The sequence below is a fragment of the Ascidiella aspersa genome, chromosome 1, assembly GCF_963924565.1.
Source record: "Ascidiella aspersa chromosome 1, kaAscAspe10.2, whole genome shotgun sequence".
NCBI lineage: Eukaryota > Metazoa > Chordata > Ascidiacea > Phlebobranchia > Ascidiidae > Ascidiella > Ascidiella aspersa.
Genome location: NC_139447.1, coordinates 25041593 through 25063777, shown reverse-complemented (window position 1 = coordinate 25063777; position 22185 = coordinate 25041593). Strand labels below are relative to the sequence as shown.

Here is a 22185-nt window from a genome sequence, read left to right as displayed (position 1 = left end):
CACACGCGACTTGTTTTACAACATATTTCGTTCGTCTCAATTGTAATTAACAGAAGGTAGGCCGTGTAAGAAATTTCGTGTGGCTATCAATACATTTGCCACGTTGCTAAAGCCGTTTCACGATTTTTGCCTCGGCTAATCTGTTTTCAATGACAAACATTCAGTTTTAGGTTGAAGCCTGCTAGTGGTATCAAGTTTGAATACTTTTATATGGGGGCACGGAAGCAAATTTTACGAACGTTTTTTTAAATCTGCTGCCAATAAGGCGACCTTTTTGTGAATATTTTTTATACAAGCAAGGCATTTCACGAGTTTGGCTTTTCCAAGAATATTGTTGTCAGCCAATAGAAAAATTGTAATTTAACTGCAATACTCGGAAACAAGTTTCCTCGCGTCATGCTTTTATACGAATCAAGTGGGACATGCCGTTTAACGCTATCTTGTTGGTACACATACAACTAGAAAACATGCCGAACATGCATACCGTTGCCGACGGCTCTGTGAGGCATTTTGCAAAAGGTGAAACGGTTTCGAACCTGACTCACTCTCCTGACAGCTGAAGTGTTTCATAAATAAAGTAGGCAAGGCACTTAATCCCTGCTCGATAATTTTTAATTTGAAATTTTACGAGTATTTTTTTTCAAGTAAGCCTTTAAGCACGTTCATGTTGGTAATCAACGTTTTATGATTTTTGGTTCCGTAAAAAATATGTTTGGATCGCGTTGTCCAGGGTTGGCATGACATTTTTGGAGATGACGTCTAAAACATTAACATATCTGTTGTTTTCGGTCGAACTCGTGCGAAAAAACGAAACTAAAAAAGTTAGGCATTCATAAACCCCTTAAACTAATTCACGTTTCCCAAGGGGACAACGGACCCCTGCCTTACAGATTTCCTCCAAACCCGCGGGCTTTGCTAAAACAAACACCTGTTTTACCGCATATATGTTCCGTAGTTTTTCCGACATCTATGGTTAGCAAAACCGGCCAGAAAAATAAAAACTGAAACTAAACGGAAGTATACCTGATGTCCTTAGTGTTCACGAGATAAAGCTGTCTTTTTTTTAATAACGGAATCGATGACAAGTGTTTTTCGCCACCTGAAACATGTTGAATGAGTTTAAATATCAATCACTGTGGAGGCAACGAGGTTTGAATCGTGGCCGAACAGTTATGCATGACAAAGCAGCAGAGTTTAAATAAAAACGGCTCACACGTTACATAAGTTGATCTGCCCTTGAAGTTTCATTGTAGTTATACGCAAGGTTACGGCCGAGTTGCAGAAAAGCATTTTATAGTGTTACGTCACGACTTGTAAAAAATTAATTCATAAAACTAAATTAAGGACACCGTTAAGCCGTTTTCATCGAAAAGGTATTTTGCACTTGATGATTTGCATAAGTTTGATGGCGAGCCTAAACATACAATTGAACAAACCAAAAAATCATTTCAAACCAATCTTGCAAATCGCGTTTTGGCGTTTATTACGTGGTACACGCTTCCCTTGCTGGGTTTCACAGTTATAAGTCACAACGCACTGTCGACCCCAGTTCATTTTCACTTCAAAATAAGGTTTTCTCGTGGCACCCGTGCACATCGTCGAGAGAAGGGAACATTTTCAGGAGCTAATAAAACGGCTACGTCAAGTGCATTACGTGATTCCGAAAGCAAAAGGCCAGGCCGGTGTTCATCGTACGGCGTTACACCAACGTCCGTTTGCAATCTTTAGCAGCTAACGACGGGAAACGAGGCACCTTATCCCCGCAGTTTGGCGACGCGTGTTGCAGAGACCGACGACTTAACGTCCAGAAAGAATTTTCCCCGCTGCTGCGGACTAAATGTGCACGGTACGACGTTGTAAACACCGTGCGGTACGGTTAGCTCCATCACACTGTATCCGGACCTGCGCAGCACAAAAGAACAATTTTTTTTCACTTTTCAAATTGAAACAACTTCCATCTATTCGTAGCAGGTGACATCAGTATACGAAACGTCGTTTGTTGCTGGCACTTGGAAATACTTGTTCAATTAAAGAACAAAAAAAATCTTATTATCGTTAGCAAGTTAAAGCTACAAAAATGCCTGGATACAAAGTACACCAAATAGGGACACCAAACGACCGATTTGTTTTTAAGTCGAATAAAAAAAAAATTCAATAGTTTTTTGATAAAAGACAATATAAAAGCAAAGCCAAGGGTTAAATATAATGTTCGTGGGTTTCAAAGGAGTACGAACTAAACACATTTGCTGTCATCTCAAACATAGTAACCACAATACATATCGAGACTAAACATCGTTGTACGCTTTACTGGTTGTTGTTCGTCAATATAATATATTGGGCAAACCACAAAATAACTTCAGCATTTTATTTTCAAGGAGTACATTTTTTCTCCGAAATAAATCATGCCTAGTGAGGACGTGACCACGGAGCGATGAAGCGGACGCCGTTTGTTTTGAATCGATGATCGGTTTATCGTCAGCCTTGCAGTTATGATGTTGACGAGCAAAATTGTTGCGACAAGCAGCGAAAAGCGACGAAGAGCGACCACCGGGGTCACGGGTAACGAGAAACGGCTCACACGCGACAGTTTTCGGAGAACCTGCCGGCGCGCCGTGGTTTGCTAGGCAGCGTGGCGCGGTCGCGACTGGGCCAAGTTTGTAGATGCCACTGCGGATCAACATAATTGCGGACGCTCGAATTTCACCAAAGTCGAGTCGTGTTTCGCGAACAATCTTTTCCGTGCCGCTTGTAGCGAAGCACGCGGGAAAATGATCCTTGTTTTAAACGTGAGTTAGGTGCAATTTTGTACATTCTTTTCATAAACAGCATAAATAATAAAATGCAATCACAGAGCAATTGATATTAAGTGGAAATCTTTTTATAGTAATAGAACTTCCAGCGGCAATAATTGTTTAGTATGATTTAACACAGTGTTTCTTAAACAAGTGACCCACGGGTGAACATTTTTTTGCAGGGGTGAACCAACCAAAAGGGTGAATAAGGGTACACCGTAAGAAATGGATGATAACTCTGCAGTAAATCGACTACTGAACTGTTGTTTTTTTGCTTATTGTAATAGTGAAGTTGGTTTACACTGAGTGTATAAGTACAAAAATTTTGTGACTGTGTTTAGTGGTTTTGTAGCTTTATATTTCTGGACTCGAGAAATTGTAGATTTGCAATGGTAAAACTTAGGTTGAGTTGATCTTAACAAAAAAGTCATTTTGTGCTGTTATATATATAGACGAGATAGTTTTATCATATCATGATACAAGGGTGAATGAAATCTGGAGATAGATGCTAGGGGTGAACGAAATTAAAATTTTTTAGGAAGCACTGATTTAACAAATGAAGTTGTACCTTGTGTGTAATACACATGCCAATTGCATGTTCAGCAAACCTCAGTGATATAAAAGATCCGTCGCGCGATTCTCTGATAAATTGGACATAAACCGAAACAACAATAAGGAACGTTATGTCCTTTGGGGGAGGCCCCGTTTTTAGGCTGAAATTACTAGCCCAAGGTGTGAGGAGAACATATCGAAAAACAATTCCCGGAAAGTCTTTAAGCATGTTTAGATGACGCCGAAAAACGGCAAATCTGGAGCCAGGCTTGGCAAAAGCTGGGACGAGTTAATGCGCGAATTATGTCTGTCTCAAGTCACGGGGCAATCGATTGGCATCGGCGCCTTAACCCTAGCTAAACGCCGCCCATTCCCTTGCTCCTAATACCCGTGACCGTGTTACACGCCTGGGTGCGTCGTTTTAATGGGCACCACTTCGTTTTTTGGACGCTTGTTCCAAACGCTTCCTTATCGGATTTATGGAAGATGACGTTTACATTATCTTAAGCACTATAGGCGCTGTCTGCATGATTAACAGATAAGTTCTAACAAACATTATTCATGTTTACATTGTTTGAAAAGATTAACCAATAGAAAACAGAAGAAGTTATGCTGGCTTTTGTGTTCGCTAGCAAAATTCCATTGAGAAAAATCCCTAAAATATTATCACGTGGGTCTTAGTTCAAACAGGGGGGTTACGCGTTGACAACATTTTTCTCTGAGGTTGTCGAGCCTCATAGCAGAACTCAACCTTGATGTAGGGAGTTTCCTTCGAATGAGAAGATTGCTAAAGGGCAAAGTGATTTAGGAAATCAATGACGCCTGTCACGCTCGAATTGCGTAGACAATGTACGTAAATAGAAACGGGCGGGCTGTGAGATTGAACCTGCTGTGTGACCGAGGTAAAGCGTATATATAACGATGCTGTGGCGTGCTCGTGATGGCTAAAAATAGAAAATGCGCAGTTGACTTTGATCAGTCTTGAAACGGAGTAATGGTGCGTGAAATACGAAAATTACAAACACGTTATTCACCAAAGGTTAAGCTAAAAAAAATGTTCAGCAAAGGTGATCTGCAAAAGTTAACCGTTTGGTCGACGACAACACCACAACATCTGAAAACAACATGGAGAAATAACTATTTGTTTGGTTTTGGCAACATACATTATATCTGATTGTAGTGATGTTATTACATCTTCATTATATCTGACTTGCAGATAAGGTTACGTTCAGTCGCAAGTACAGTATGACACAAGGCATAGACGAGTGCTGTTTTACCTGAAAGAGCCGGAGGTTGTTTGTGTAAACGGTTTCTCGGTGTTGGTCTCCACGCAAGTAATGTCGAAACCGTTGCTGTATACTTTGGGGGCTCTCAGTTCAATCAGAAGTTGGCATTTCTCGGCGCCACCACCCTTAATATTTCAACAGAAGATGGGTGTCGGCAAATTGCAAGCACGTTTTACAACACGTTATAAATATGTAACAAGATCAAAATCATTACTTTCCAAACAAGAAGTTGTTTAACGTATCGACCGTTAAATCAGCATTTAATGCTTGAAATGAGTTTTGAGGATCACGCCCAGGTGTCATCAATCAGCGTGAGTGATAACATTACGTTACCTTCCAAGCCAAAATGAAAAAGTAGTTCTTTGCTTTGGTAAGATAAAATTTGATTTAAACAGGGTTTGTTTATCTATTATTTCACGCATTAGGCAACAATCAATACTTGCCACATGATACAATATTGTAGCCTATAAGCAGACAGACTATGCGCAACTAAAGATTAGTATTTATCATCGATTCCTGGACTTCATTTTCTATTTATAGATTTAGATGGCGCTTGCTGAATATATAAAGTTAAATCTTGTTTTCCAGCTGTGGATTTTACTTGACTCACAACCCAGTGCAGTAAAACAGGTTACCGTTAAATGAATCAAGGCTGTTTAACAAAACCCGCCGTTCGGCCAATCAAAGTAAAACTAGGGAGTAATTCTAGTCATAAGGGAGAAGAAAAAGTTTAAGCAAATCCCTGACAAACCGGTTGACAACGTACCTCTATGTTAATCTGATACATGGGGTTGTTGGCGTAGGTCGCTCTGTTATTGGCACATCCTCCTGCCGTTTGTGCGGTCCACTCTCCTTCTATCTGCATCAAGATACAAAGAATTGCGTTTATTTACAGCCCGACTGTATATATTGAACTTTTCCATTTGTTGCAATGGCCAAAATGACAATTAGAGTACGTCCGTGCAAGTCCGAACTCTTTTTGAAGGGATTTCATTAAAATATTTCTTTTTATTTTTATATTATTTTACGTGGGCACGAATTGCCTATTGTACATTTATGACGATTTTAACATACATACAGTTCGGCAAATGAGAAAGAACAGATGCTTAACAACAATTGCGATAAGGTGCTTACGTGCAACGTGACCTAGCGGATATTTAATATTTTTATCTACTTTTTCATGGGAAGTGGCTTGGAGATAAAGGCTTTATAGTGTTATTAGCCGTTTTTTTATGAAAATACTACGAAATTTCTAAAGATTTAAAAAAATAAACATCAAATAATAAAATGCCTAGGAGCTATTGTTTGAGAATTACTCACCCTCTTACTCATCTTGTACGGGTCCTCTATCATCCTAAACTTGAAATCGCAGTAAGTGAAAACTCTCAGCGTATATCGGATGTTCTTGTGCTTTTCGTACTGGGACACGACCAGTGTAAAGTTGTGGGGGCCATTCTCGGGGACCGGGATCTTGGTCAGGTAGTGGGGGCTGTTAATTCGAACCCCATCGATGAAGGGCGGAGGGTTATCTGTTGAAGACGAGTCGCGGCGTTATATTTTAAATAGCGCTAAAACAACGTATAGTGAAAATGGGCGTTCCACAATTGCCTCGTCGCGTAAAACTAAAATAAACAAAAGCTGCATTTGGCAAGAATTATTTGCAAAGAGCTGTCGCACCTAAGATCGTTACTCAATGTCGTAAACCTGTTTCAATTTTAAATCCATTTCAGATTTCAAATAATAAGGATTTGTAAAGTAGTATACGTCCTAGCCGACCGAGCTAATTAACTTTGGATTTGCTTTTAAACTAAATTACAATTAGAATCAACAGCTGTAAACGGATTTTATTTCTTTAGAACAGCTGCTATACTTACACGTGTAATAAACTTTCTTGCCGTTGTTCTTGTACACAAGTAGCGTAATGAATTCCTTGTTTTCGGCGAAATCCGCTTTGTCTGTGATGTGACGTGTGAGTAGAACCCACACCGATGTCGCCGGTTTGTTTCTGGTCATTAACAACATTGACAGCTTTGTATCAAACTGCTTAAAAAATAGAGGATGAAAAGGCGCATTTCAATTCGTGTTTGGACGGTCACCGGGGAGAAATTCACCAAAAAAGAACGAAACACATAATGATATACAGAGATTGGTTGACGATTAATCGCGCTGTAATCGTTACTTGTGCCAGTCGAAATACTCAGCATTGCCCATGTTAAATGGTGAATTAACCGGCTATAATAAATGTTTTGTGTACAACGTCGGTGATCTGGTTAGCAATCTGGCGCTGTTTAGGCGATGTTAGATATATACCGTCGATAACTGCTGTGTGTATTTACGAGTAAAGGAACGTAACAAGAAGCTCTATTCTACGTTAAAACTAAGAGTGTGTACATCCTGCATAAAGAAGACAGCACAGCCAAACGTTCACATATTGATCAGATACTTTCCAAAAAGCATTTAATATTATCACCCATTACAGTACACAGGAGCCCACCAGCGAAAAGCGATAAGGTTAGATCATTAACAAAGCAACAACCGGTAAGCACCTGACTTCGAGTCTGTACTGCGGGTTGTTGCCGAGGGTGATGGAGTCTTTTGCCGGTCCGTCCTTGGCCAGCCAAGCGGCGTGTCTGCATGTGGTCTGTGGGAAGATGTCGGGATTCCAGCTCACGTACATTGTGTCGAAAAAGTGAAGAGCCGATTCAAGATCGATCCAAAAGACGCCTAAAGAACAAGAAGGGAACATTCTTCTAGACCACCTAATTTATAAGAACATAATTGCTTAACTCTGTGATCAGTAAAATACAAATTTATCAGCATAAAATTTGCTTGTATCACACCCACATAGTAATATACAAAGAGGCAATAGATTGATAGTAACAATAATAAACTAAATATATTTCATTTCACTTAAGAGCGAGAAGCTTATGGCGTACCACCAAGCCTTGTGCACCAATATTCGTATGTGTAGCACAGGTCGAATATCACTGATATAAAGCTGTTTTACTTGACAAAGATCGAATTTAATTATTTTGGGAATCGATTTAATTGCAAAGAATATCATAAGCAGATTATTATCAATCCAACATCAGTGATTTAAATTTTAAAGAGAAGCGTAAAATATCCACAAGTTTATTTTTGCAAAACTGCATGAACATGATAAACTATAATTACTTATTTGACGCAGTGCAGAGAATATTACAAAAACACTATAATAAAAGTTTTTTACTTAGTTTTCTTCCCTCTAAAACTAATTTAACGCAGCACTTAACATCCCACTTCGTTATTTACAGCTAATTCTAACCGTGTTGCTTCATATCAGTGGCTATTAATGCTTATCATACGTAAGTTCATTCACACTGGGTTTTGCCGTCAGTCAGAAGACAATTTGCAGTCTTTAGAAAGTGGGTAATTGGGAGTGTTGTGTGCCCGATACAGTTGTGTCAAAGCGCCCATCGTAAATACAATTAATGCCACATAAACGTTTGCGGTTTAACTTTACGCAGTAGTGAAAATAAATAATTACGGCGAATTTCCGCGCGACGCCACAAATATATATTGCTAATTATGAACCGTTTATAGCTACATTTATTGAAAGGCCGTTAAAGTTATGTACCACATAAACAGATAGCGCCTTAGGCCTAATGTGTAACTTTTTTTTGATTAGTTGTTATTTTAACAGCAAAAATGGCACCAGATCTTACCGGCGAAATAGTTGAAATTTTTTTTGTGTCACAAGTGAAACTTAGCTGACAACAATATACAAGGTACATTTTATTGTTGTGCCAACAACAACAACATGTAAGGTAAGCGCTTTGACCTTTTTGACGCTAAAATAGTAAACTTTGTTTTTTAGAGTATGAACGTACCGTTATCGAACTCTTGTGCAAACTTATTGTCGTAATTTAAAGCCTTCTTTAGCGCTGGCGTCCAATGAGTTTCGTCCTGTAAAATATTGAACAATTCAAATATATAGCGACTATAAAATATGTAAATTTATCAAAGATTTAAAGTTTCTGTGGCACTTTTATTGACCAGGTCAGATAAACATAGGACGCCTATAGTTCATTTGCATGCACATACATACGCGCATATGCGCACAAGCACGAAACAAAGTACAACTATACAAGCGCGTTCAAATGTACCTGCGCCGAGTAGTTTCCCTTCCAACGTAGGTGGCTCCAAGGGTTCTTGACCTGGAGCAGTTTGAGCCCTTGTACGTTTCGCATGTCGAGCACCGCATAAGCGTGGGTCGATACAAGACCTAAGAGGAGATATGGGCGACCGATAAAAACTATACCGGACATAATCAGATGTGAAAAAATTAATGCTGATTAAACTGAAGCACCGAGGTATCTCTCGATCTACTAAGACCTAATGGCATAACCGTCAAACACTGCCAATGCAAACTTGACAAAGCCTATTGGATGTAAAATGCATGAATATTTATATTTATACAACTTTAGAGACAAGTTTTAGAAAATAAATTCATGATTTTGTTTCAATGGAAAATTAAAAAAAACGTAATAAACATATATTTTAAACTTCCTTGACAAACAACAACGTGGATAGGGTTTTCGTGGTGACTGCTCAAGTAAATGAATTATGAAAAGAAGAGTATGTTTCCTGTTTTTAATTAAATGATAGTATTCTAGCCAAACTACATGTTTACACATAAAGGTTATTGGTCCAACAAAGTTAAATCAGTCATTTTTTACAAAGTTTCGAAGATATAACAAATTATATGGTTTCCATTAGTCTAGCAAAACTTAGTCTTTTGATTTTAAATGTTTACCACAATAAAGCAGAAAACGATCCGAAATACAACAGGAAACCTAAACGATTAAATAAAAAACACTTCTGCTTTGCAAACGATCGGTTGTTATAGTGGAGGAAAAATAAATCGATGTTTTTTGCAACATCATCGATTCCGCGTCAACAAGGCAGTGTCTGCGACTAGCATTACACCCACCAGCCCTGTCGGCTTCGACGTCACTCATGGGACCGGTGGAAATGGTGGCTAGGCAGAGACCCTTGTTCAACCGCTCGCACACTTTGTCGAAAAAAGCGCCAGCGTTGAATTCCTTGTCGCGTAACGCCTGTCGCTCTGGAATCCAACCGGTGAGCGCGTGAAGGTCAATGTTCTGAATATATATTGACTATGTGACAACGGTGTACAAACCCCAGGGAGCCCAGTTGCGTTTATCCGTTGATCTCGACATAACATTATGTAAGTCGTTATGCAGAAAAAAACAAACATTATGTAAGTCTATCGCCAAACGTTCAAAAAAACACTTGTGCATCTTTGGGGTATTTTCTGACAGGCAAATTCGACAAGTAAGGGAAGGGAATAAAGCATTAACTATAATGACATAATACATTCTTTAAATATTCAAAAAAGGAGAAACCAACAAAAATTGAGCAGCAGAACGGATGGTTTTAGTTGGAGCATCAAGGCTTTATTTAAGAGTGTTCGCTATTTTGATATTACAACCATGATTACACAACGCACATGACGTTATTGTCGCCTTTGCAACATAGCTGTGGTCGGTGAGATCAACCTTATTATTTTCGAAGGTTGAATTTATGTAAGAGAAAAGTAAACCCGCAACGTTTCAAATCTCCGAGACAAAATCCTACGCATTACAGCGGCTGTGGCATGATCAGGCAAAATGCGAGCGCAGGTCACGAGCGAATGTGGAATCTTTGGGAGCGGCAGCCGGTACATGCGGGAATGGCTCGGAATTCGGATGTTAACAACGTGTAACACATCGACGAGCAGGCGTTCGACAAACTTGTTGCGGGCTTGCTTTGTTTAGATTCTCAGTCAGGTACGGAAAGGCCGGGAAGGTCAGACCGCCGTGCTCTTGACTCGCGCACACAGAATCCTTTTACATTAGGTTTGTTGGGGTCGCCTTGCAACTCAGGGAACGACTGTATCGAGCGTATACAAAACGTAATAGGTTCCTGTGTGTGTTCTCTGGGCCCGGGTAAGCGAGTGACGTAATTTATTTGACGCAATGTTTGGCTAGCGTTGGTTGTTTGTTGGCATTGGAAACAAAAACCGTCGCGTTGTAGCAAAGTGAGTAGCACAGCTTTCGTGGTTGTAACTTGTCCTTTGACAGTATCCACCATTACGTCAGGGAGAAACACCATTACGAGATAAGAGAGGAATCAAGGTGCTTTTAAATAAATTGTAATTTTAAAAAGGATAGAAGACCCTAACGCGGAAAATTAATCATAATAAACCCTAGATTAAAAATTCCGAAGTTGAAAAATGATCAGTAGAGTGATCATACGGAAACACATAATAAAACCTACATAGTAGTATCTCTACAATAGGGTGTATCTTTATAGAATCAAAAACCATCGGCGGCAGGTTTTAGCCAGTCGATCACTGCTCCGCTGACGCGTATATTAACAAGTAAAACTCATATAGTTAAAAACATGAGTAAAAACAGGATCAGACGTTTTGTTTAAAGGAAAATATATTTCGCCAAAGTGGCATCATCAGTTCCTGTAAGAGTACAAATAAATAAAATCAGAGCGCAGCCATCAACAAACCAATAAAAGTAAACAATAAAATATTAAAACATTATAATAGACTAAAAACGCAATGAAAAGCACTACAGCCACGCAGGCAACACGACTGGGATAAATGAGTAAATAACGACAAAGCAGCACTTCTGCGCCACTACGCTGACAAACACATGTCCATGGTGAGGCAGAGGCCTACCATTGCAGAGTGTTTCAGCATAACATTTTTAGAAAAAACACCTTTTAATAAGTTGGACATATGTGAAGCAAAATGGCTAAAGGTAGTCAACGCAACCATTTACATCCAAAACATGGTTCTACCGCGAATAAGATAAACCGCTATCTCATCGCTACCCATTCGAGCCGCATTTTACCGTCTAGCATCTCGCACTGCTCATATGTATTTTTTTCCCCTTCCTCCACTTATTTGCGTCGCCTACTCATTTATCCCAGTCGTGTTGCCTGCGAGGCTGTAGTGCTTTTCATTGCGTTTTTAGTCTATTATAATGTTTTAATATTTTATTGTTTACTTTTATTGGTTTGTTGATGGCTGCGCTCCGATTTTATTTATTAGTACTCTTACAGGAACTGATGATGCCACTTTGGCGAAATATATTTTCCTTTAAACAAAACGTCTGATCCTGTTTTTACTCATGTTTTTAACTATGAGTTTTACTTGTTAGTAGTATCTCTAAAACGGAATAATCTATAATACCATAGTATAAGGACCAACGACATAATAAAGATAAATACACGGTAATACCCACGAAAGAATAAGAAATCGCCTGAATAAGACCTAAACCAGACTGAATTAGTTCGAATTTTTTTTGGAATAAGGACAAAAAAAACCTAAAACTGTGGGGAGAGGGTATGGGACGAATGAGGGACACCTGTCTGGAACCGGCTGTTTTAGTGTCGGCGTTTGGGCGCCCAAATTTGAAGGGCGCCACTGTTTTGGCACCGGATTAGTTGCCCCTGTTTGGGGGTAGGGGCGGGTAATGAGTGGGTTAGAAATTGGTGTAAGAAAGTAAAAACTATTAGGGGAGCTAGTGATCCATTTAAGGGTTGGGTTTGGGGTTAGGTAAAAGGGTGCATATAGGCCTTTATTCTGGCCATTTCGATAATATTTTAAAGGGTTTAGGACTAATTCCGATCTAAACGTTATTACGACTATTAGGATTGGTCCTATTTTGGTCTTATCGCAACCTGTGTTTTACGTTGATGCTGTTCTAATTTCGGTCTTATGTCTGTAATCCGATCATAGCAATATAAATTTAATTTGGCATTCTAAATAGTATTTAAACGCATTTTAAGAAAAAAAATCTTAATCCTTGAAAATAGACCGTACCGAGTTTGATCCGGGGAAGTCGTATCCTCCCATCACCTTCATGTAGGCCTTCTCAACAAGCGACACCCACAACTCATTATGGTTGGAGGAGTAGGAACATAGAAGCTTGTTTTGACGATCCACCGGCAAACGATCGTCTATCACCACCTTACGGAAAACGCCGTTCAAGTGCAGCTTTACCATGTACTTGCCTGTACAAAACAATTGAGATGTGTTGAAGTGAAAAGAGTTGGATCAATTATTGCTGACCAGTGCGTAAGCACTAAAAAATGTATACTAAAATTAGAGACATTACAACTACTTTAAAATCTACATTTCGTAAGAACTACATCAAGCAAATAAAGTTATGCACAAAAAACAGTGTCAACTTACCGCATGGGTTGTACACTGGTTCCTTTTTCTTGTTTTGTGGAAAGATAATACTAAATAAAAACGAATTATTTATTTCCAAGCATTTCTACATTTACCCAAAAATATCACAAATACGTAACAATTGGATGTGTTTTGTTGAACTATTTCAGTACGTACGTCAGTAGTAAAGATGCCGGTTTTCTGTAACTGTTAAACTATATATTTCGAATTAGTTGCATTTTAAACTATTGCTAAAAAAATTGGTCATGCTCATATCTTATTGTGGGTCGTACAACAAAACTTGCATTAAAAGTGGGTCGCGAACTGAAAAAGGTTGGGCAGCACTGGTTTCGAAAACAGTTGAAGTTTTACACTCTTAATGTAGTGTATTACAGAGTAAACAGGTTGCTAAATCACAAGACCCTAAAACACCGAAAAACATGTGTTTCGCTATTCTAAACATTTGATTGTCCTATGTTCGTAATAGAATTGTAAAAACAATAATGGCCGCTACGCGCATCGCCAAAGTAATAAGAAACAGTGTCCAAAAAACGATTTGTTATTACTTAATGATGGGAAAAACACTCGACAGGTTACAGGGAAAACATCGTAATGGAGATGATACAACATGACAGCGGCTTAAGTATTGGGAGCCATTTGTCTCCTAAGTGGTCACATATTTTTATCCCAAACACAATCACCCAGTTCGAGGGGCGTTTACCTGGTAATGAGCTTTTTGCGGAACTTTCTCTCGTAGGCGGCGCTGATTGCTAGCGAGGCGACGAAGGAACAATCGGAAACCACGGTCTGCTTAATGCTGAGACTTGAAACGGCCATGATCATCTGGGGGTTGTCCATGAACTCGTCGGGCCGCCTCCAGCCACCCAACCGCGACCTCTGCTTCTCCGACAACTCCAGCAGCCCGTGCTTGTCGCTGAAATTATATGTTAAAATACCTCTTGTTACAGTAAGCGACAGACGCAAACTTTTTGTAGTCCGTTAAATTTTAACTGTTTTTAAGAGATTTTAATAAAAGTTTTTTCACGCATCCATCAACCACAACGACTGTCAATCAGGAATAAAAAGGGGGTATTTTGCTATTTACAGGGTTTTAACAACATGTTACACTTAAAATCGACATTTGCAAAAAGGGTAAAAAAATGCCTTCAAGTAGTAAATAGCCGAAAAATATGAGGAATGGCTTTGTGCCTAGTTTGTAAAACAGGTCGCGGGTCGCATGATTTACGTTGGCAGGCCGGATCTGGCCCGCGGGCCGAAGGTTGCGCACCCCTGGACTACATCACCTACAATCCTCTACATGTATGAAAACATGATCGAAAAAAGCACTTAAGGTTACGAGTAGAAAATTTAAAAAAATATTCAGTATTATAAGACGGCCGTTTGTTTATCATTGGATTTACGCATAAACGCATATAATACATAACCAACGCCTGTTTGTCGTGCGTGGAGACAAGTCGCCTTGTGTCTGCACAGAAACGAACATTTAGTTCACTAGAGCAAGTATTGGAATGTTGTGTCAACAAGCGCCCATTGCGATACTTTTTTCATGTACATTTTGTACAGAACACCAGTGTTCATAACGTGTGTTGTTCACCTGTATGGTACTGGAAAAGCGAATCTCTCCTGTAAATCTGCTTCAATGAAGGGTACGTATTCCTTTCCGTTAATCAGAGAAGTAGTGCGAAGCACCTGAAAAATGTTCACATTACAGTAAGTTTACTACATCCCATAAAATATATTTTAAACTTGTCACAATTAAAGGAAAAACAACAACTTCATATGTGCAAGAACAGATGAAAACATTTACCGCAATTTCTTCTTTGCTTAACATCTCACCACCTTTGGAAGCAGTCTGTCGATTTTTTTGACTTGTGGACTTTTCTCCATTATTGTTAATGTAATCTGAAACAAATTGGTTTAACTATTAAACAACAACACCTTTTGAGTAAAACATTTTTATTAATATTGACTATAATACAGATTTCGTAATCAACCTTGTATGCGCAAGTAATTAGGCCAGTGATTCTCAAACTGTTTGCCCCATGGCAGAATGCAGGCGACTTGGAGACCAAGCCAGCGGAAGAATTAGCCAGAAAACCAGAGAATTAAAACCAGAAGACAAGAAATTGGTGCAAAAAATATTTCATTTAAAAACAAATTTTTTTTGAAAGATCGCTTTTACAAACTATGCCAGGCTCACACAACACAGTGGTTTGTGAAAATACAGAGAGCAGATATATGTAAATACTATATTTTTAACTTCTATCCAGGTATTAATGTAGTTTTGTCCGTTATGGGTAGAATGTGTTTTTGTCCATGTTAAAGAAATCTATATAGCCAAAAACCCAAAACGCACTTATTGTCTAAAAATGGCAGAGTTATACATTTGAAAGGCGAACAATTACATAGCACTCAACTTTAACAACATGAGAAAAACCCATAGAACATGGGATGATAATGCTTGTCACCAGAAAGCTGACAAGATTATGCCAGTGTGCCAGGAGAGATTTTAAGTGTGCCGCAAACTTTTTTTATTTGGGAAAATAACCTACTTGAATTGCAAACAAACAGGCAAGACTTGTACTGGTAATGTTTTAGACTTTATCCATAGTATTGCAATCTATTCTGGGCAATAGTCGTGCCTCAAATTTTTTTTTATTTTTTACTGTGCCCAGAACTACAAAATTCTGATAACCACTTAACTAGGCAATGCATGCATTTTAAAACAGAAGAAGTTGATTTAACAAACACAAATTATAAGTAAATACCAAATATATATAAAATTGTAAAACATACTGAAGCCCTTTGCTGGAAGATTGTCAGGCTTTCTTTTTGGAAGTGGACTAGTTCCTGAAGATCTCTTTGTTGAATTTGTGCCAGTGTCAGAAGGGACATTGCCACCAACATTTGGTAAACTGTTAAGGATAGACAAGGTATCCATCATTTTTTGCCCCTTAATGTGTTCAGCACGATCAAGAGCTTGAGTTGCCATCGATTCAAGTTGCTTCTTTGTATCAGGTGAGGTTCCAGGCTCATTTCTCTGAAACAAAAAATTGTGGAATAAAGTAAAAATGAAATGCTTCAGAAAATTGATTAGTTCGAAAAAGTCATAAAAAAGTCTGATTAACACTTACCCAATAAGCACAGTATTTATTACCTAATAACAAAATAGTATTAATTGTTTTCTATTACAATTTTATTAAAGATGCCTTTCAAAGCACACTATCTTAACTTGTCATGACTAGGGCGATTATTTTTTTAACTAAAAGTAAAATTTTGACAATTTTTGACCTAAAAATATTTTTTTTGAAAAAAATTTTGACCTATTAGGAATACATCAATATAAACAACGCTACGTTGTATATATGAAATACTGGCTACTACATTAATGTCTTGGCTTCGTTAGTCTGTTGTTTTTCAAGCACAATGAGTTAAAAATTTTAGCATATATATCTAAAAAAAAAACGATAAAAATGCCAAAGACATCAATTGGTTATTTTAGAAAATTGTTAGAAAACAGTTAGGTAGAAAGATATACTGGTCAATACCAGTTAATTTTGTATAAGATTTTTGTGCATTTTGTAAACAATTTTGGCTTTAATAATTTTGACAAATTCTGAACTAACACAAAAATTTTGACAAAATTTCGCCTTTTTTGCACAATTCAAATATTTGCATTGAAATAAACATTTAAAAGTCAACTAATTTAAGTGGTGGCACTATTTTTTGCTGCCTAGCATGCATATTATATCCTCCCATATTGACAGGTAAAATACCCACTATAAATTGTCAAATTACCCCTGAATCGTTATTTACCCTTTTTAGAAACCACTGCTTAAGTGATTTAAATCTGGCCATATAGCTCAATAAATGAAAATTTAATTGGGTATTGATTGTGTTGTGCCTGTCATGCAACTTTTGCAAATAAATTACCACATTAATGCAGAGCTCAGCAGCTTGCATATAAAGTTCTTTTGCCTCCTCTTCATTGCCAGCTTCATCTTCCTCAAGTGCATCTTTAAGTAAAAACTTTGCCCTTTGGTGATTCTTGCTCACTGTAGGTTGCGCAATAGGAGATGTTGACTTCTGAAACAATTCGGACTAGTAAATTAGGAATAAGACATAATAAGAAAGTAAGAATCATTTCTTATACCGTGATATAAAAGATGCCATTTCATGTGGTAAAAGTCCTACATAGTTAGTGGTCATGTATACAACGGAAACAATCTCTAGTTGCAGTAGGAAAAAGTTAGTTTTGGTAAGCTCCTGATTTGTGACTAAAATTAAAAATGTTTAAGCTAGGGAGAAAACATACAGACAGCGTGCCAACATTTTGATTTAGGTAGGCATTATGTTGCCCGGGGATTTTTGATTGGTAAACACTCGCTTTACTAATGAGCGAAAAATTTTATTAAATATTCCTGATATAAATAACTATCTTGAAATTTGTTAAATCAAAACAAAAACTTACCCAATTTTTGTATCAAATAAAGGCTTACACTTTGGGCAGTTACCTGAGTAAGATGTTTTCCTAATTCTTCAATACGATGGTTATATTCTGTTGCTTTTTCAATACAGTTTATTTTGGATCCCGCGACTTCTGCATGCATCAATGCTTGAACCGCTTCCTATAGGTGCATTTAAAAATAAAACAAGTTAGTTTACTAAATGGTATAAATAGACATACAGCAAGGCAGGGATTATTTAAGGGTTGGCTTCATGGTGACCCATTAGAAATTTTGACGAACACATAACTTTCATTTGAAGTACTGTTCATAGTTTGCTGTAGTTACAGAAGTGGACAATATTTTGAGAGGATGTTAAAGAAATTTGAGACACTGTTTTGGTCCCTCCTATTAACTTAAAACAAATCTGTATACAGGTAATACAACCCCCAACTGTGTTCTATAATAGTTTGTGGCCACCAAAGATTTGTGCCAAATTTTTTTCAGCTGAAAACATCTGCCAAAATAGGACGGCATATTTTCAAAAAAACAGTTGGTGAATTCACCAGGCCAGGGATATTCTATGTGAAAGATCTCTGGCAAGAAGGAATTAGAATACAATCGGAATACAACCTGATTTAAAAACAACAACAAAATAAATCATCATCTAATAAATAAGAGAAAACAATTGTAAAGTGCATCTGGGGTAAATATGATATATACATGATTTCAGGGTTTGTTGTTATTACAAATATAATTTGTAGGCTATACTACTTATAGTTGCATACCTTATAGTAAAATATTGCTTCATTAATTAAACCCTTTTGATCAAATTCAACAGCTGAACTTGCAAACTTGAAGACATCTTGTTCCAATGCGGAAACATCCATTTTCTAGCTGCCTATGTTTAAATAAATTATAAAAAGTGGTAAGAGTTTTGTTTTATAAACATGCCAATAATGCAGTAAAATGTTAGGTCAAACTTTTTAATGTGGATTATACATTTATTTTAAGTACTTCTTAGCTGGATTCATTTATAGGAGAACTTAGGGTGCATGTCTAGAATTCTACCATAGCTTTGAAACAATTATTAAATCAATGCACAATATTAGGATTAGGGAGTCGGTTAATGTTTGGGTGGGTCAAATACTTTTATTATATTTATTAATATCGCTTACCATACCCAAATACTAACCCACACTCTAACCCAGTGATTCCCAAACTTTTTTTCTCGCGTACCATTTTGAGCTTTTGCACAGTATTCACGTACCACCTAAGTTACAACTGACTAGAATATCTCAAACTATAACTATTTTAGCAAATAGATAAGAAAATGAGTGTGTGGCTGTATTAAAGTTTAACAAATGTCATGAAGACATAAAAGCCATAAATTATACAAAATACAGCAAATAGTTTTAATGCGATGGATGTTAGAGCCAGCGCACCTCCGTGTAATAGAGCAAACAGGTGTAATTGGAACTGAGATTCTCACAAAGACGTTTAAACAACCGAGTATTTAGGGCAGATGTTTTGACGAAATTTACTAGTTTGATCACTCGGTTAAAGCATGATAACATTTTTATACAAACACACATTGTGAAAGAGCTTCTCCATTGTGTTCAATAGCTATAAACCCGTACTTTATGTGACCCTGACTGTACTTTCATTTAGACATGTTCCTCAATTTTAACAAAATTTAGTTCTCTCGCTATTCCTCTATTTTAGAAGAAATTATAGTAGTTCAATAATAATATGATTTAAATACCAATATACAGAGGACAATACTACACTGTTGCTATCAGTTGGATTCATTATTGGTACATTACATACATATTAAACCCAGGGTTGCCAGATGGAAAAAATAAAAAAAGCCAAACTCACCTCAAAAAAAAGCCAAAAAAAGCCAAAACTACTACAAACTCTAACAAACCTATGTTTTTCCCTAAATTAATAAAAATACAATAAATGATCATGCTTGTACATTGAATTTCTCGTTTTGTGCCAATTTTTTGGCGCATTTTGTAAAATTTTATTGGTATTTTATCTCTTTTTGTACATTTTTTCTCTTGTTGTGATAGTTTGATCTCTTCTTAACATAAAACTCATGAAATTTTGGAATTAAACAAAAAAAAGCCTGAAAAAGCCAAATTTCATTTGGATTTTTTTTTAAAAGAAAAAATCCCAAGAGGTTCAAAAAAAGCCTAAATTTTCAAATTTGGCTTTAAAAAATCCAAACTGGCAACCCTGATTAAACCAGCTAACAATTAGCGTTTTATTATCTCGAACAGATAAGTGTTACGTCATAAATGTACAAAACCAAAATTACTAAAACGACATGACAAATTACCCAATCTAAAAGTTTTAAAAGTTGAAGGTTTTCGCAAATTTACATGTATGCTAAAGTTAGTCACGTACCACCTGAAAGACTCTCGCGTACCACTGGTGGTACGCGTACCACAGTTTGGGAACCACTGCTCTAACCCAAATAATATTCAAGGCGGTAGGATTAGACCAGCATCCAATTTAGTAAATCCATGAAATATGGTGGGATATTAACAGTATAGATTTCATAAAATATGACCAAGCCAGTTCCTTCTTTCTTTTTTTGTAAAAATTGCACATTTTAGTGTGGCAAATAGCTTTATTTTAACAGGAAAATAAATATATCTAGTAAGGTTCCTCTGCAGGAATGTTTCGACAGGAAATTCCAGCGAATTAACAATCCCGAATCCCAGGAAATTTTTTATAATCCCAGTTATTTGGCAACATAGCAAACCTTTAAAAAAAATTGTCGTTTTTGCTGATATAAAGAAAAAAAATATTACCAAACCTATTAAAGTCGTTGCCTGAGTTGCATTATTTGCCCTTACCGGTGAAAAATACTAATTAAATTTATTTTGCCAATGAAAATGCGCCCTGCATGCGCTTTTCAAAAAATAAAAACAAATAAGGGTGCAGCCTTTAATACGCGATGGTCTTGTAAGATTGCAAAAGCAATACTACAGAATATAAATGAGCTTAATTAAAAGTTTGGAGCTAATATAAAAAAATAATTTTAAACATTATAACGACGTATTTAGGTATAATATTTTTGTCGAGATTCCCGGGAGTGAAAAAATCCGGGAAAAAGAGGAACCCTAGTATCTAGTAAACGTTAACTTGGTTAAAAAACTAATTCAGTCAATCTAAGCTTTAGGGCAAAATGATTAAACTTCTGGCAATGACAATTAAGTAATATTTGGTACACAAACAAATCATATATAGCTTGAACGTCAGCTTAACTGACTTCTCGACTTAGCAAAGGTAAGAACTAAGCGATTATGTCAATAGTTAAATGTATAAATTTTGTTTAGGTGCTATAATGACGTCATTGTGAAGTGTTTGGGAATTTCCCTGCGTACAAACTGAGTTTAAAAATACATTGACGCACAAACAAAAATAAAATTTTGTTATAAATTAAAAACAAAATGTTTTATCAGGCATCAATATCGAATTTTTCTCTGCTGTTAAGATTACAATGTAAAATTATTTGTAGAAAAACGAAGTATTTGGGACCAACAAACTTCCTTAATTTGTATAATTTCATAACGCCAACCAAAGAGATTATAAGTTATAATCTCTTTGCGCCAACTCGGGAGCAAATAGATTATTACAAAGACATGTAGGCCTACGAATGTAATTTTTTTATGAGTCCATAGCCTCCAACCAATGATACTATAGTACCGTACCAAATAGTATTATATTATCATTGCTTCAACGATGCTGTAATTTACTCTTTTGAAGTAGGTCAACAACTTTTCAGATTGGGCGGATATATTGAATAAATTCTGGTCAATAGAGTATTTTTGAGCAAGTATGAAACTTCAATTCTCCGTCTTACTTTAAACACATCTTAAAACGGATTGCGGTTTCATAGTTTAAGCAAAAAAGCCTTGACAACAAATAAAAAAAAAATCATTTTGCTTTGGTGATTGTAGCCGACAATCCAAGTGGTTTCTGTTTCGCATGGTAGTTTTAGAACCAAAAAGTTTATTCTGTAAAAGCTAAAAGATAGCTTTATTTCCACCGCAAGTTTTCTACAAATTATATTGTTAAAAAGAATAACTTTCTATTTGTACTAGCCTACTTTAAATTTTGGCAAATGACCTGCGTCAAGCATTTACTGTTTATTACCTGCGGTAGGCTATATTTGTAGCATGGAAGTTTTTCTTTGGCAGAACAAAGAAATACTCGCCGCAGTTAAGTATAAACTTTTTATGTGTCAGTGATTAAACATTTGACACGCCCAATAACCTCACATAAACGAATGAAGACCAATGCTGTTTCAATCTGTATTGAATTGCAAGTGGGACTTCAAATGACAAATAAATCGTGTTTGTCGACACAGGTCATTTGACTCTTTCCAAAATGCCCATATTTTGGGATGTGACGGGTATTCAACGAAAGCGCGCGGGCTTCGCAAAACCACCAGAAAAGTTGAACGACCCAAATATAAACCTTTAGTTTTGTAGTTTTATTTTTTCTTTTTTAATGTTTTTATCCCACTTTCGTTGAAAGAAAGCCAAGTAATACTGAAAAAACCTCCTTCTTTTTCACTCCCCCAATATATTTCAGGATACCCCAGCATGAGGTCAGCCAGTTTAGTTTCATTAAAATTGTAGGCCTACATCCATATTGTCCCCAAATTGTTTACGATGGCCCTGACTATCAGAATTAATTATCCATGCCTTATTCCAAATTATTAAGAAACTATTTTTTACTAATATTGTCGACTTCAATAGCAGGAAAATATTCAAACGCATTATAACATGTATGCTCATTTTGAATTAATGTTGAACAGTAGCCATAATTTC

General features: G+C 36.9%; 1 protein-coding gene across 1 annotated transcript; it reads right to left on the bottom strand.

Moving 5' to 3' along the window:
* Positions 1-1138: 1138 nt before the first annotated feature.
* LOC146168486 (calpain-7-like) lies at positions 1139-18234 on the bottom strand. Its single transcript, XM_083381504.1, has 18 exons — positions 18121-18234; positions 17402-17515; positions 16821-16973; positions 15684-15927; positions 14695-14789; positions 14482-14576; positions 13588-13800; positions 12888-12937; positions 12516-12706; positions 9603-9774; positions 8776-8894; positions 8500-8575; positions 7177-7354; positions 6505-6635; positions 5951-6159; positions 5397-5489; positions 4622-4755; positions 1139-1902 (listed from the first exon to the last, which is right to left on the bottom strand). The coding sequence occupies exons 1-18, from the start codon at positions 18220-18222 to the stop codon at positions 1755-1757; spliced, it is 2517 nt and encodes an 838-aa protein (XP_083237630.1). The 5' UTR covers positions 18223-18234; the 3' UTR covers positions 1139-1754.
* Between the last annotated feature and the right edge of the window lie 3951 nt (positions 18235-22185).

Bases quoted from the DNA above. Each gene is read 5' to 3' on its own strand.
- LOC146168486 (XM_083381504.1), bottom strand. From the start codon at position 18,222: ATGGATGTTTCCGCATTGGAACAAGATGTCTTCAAGTTTGCAAGTTCA. The intron at 12,938-13,587 runs GTAAACGCCCCT...GTTTTTATTTAG, and splicing joins CGCAAAAAGCTCATTACCAG to TATTATCTTTCCACAAAACA. The intron at 9,775-12,515 runs GTACGGTCTATT...ATATATATTCAG, and splicing joins ACTTCCCCGGATCAAACTCG to AACATTGACCTTCACGCGCT.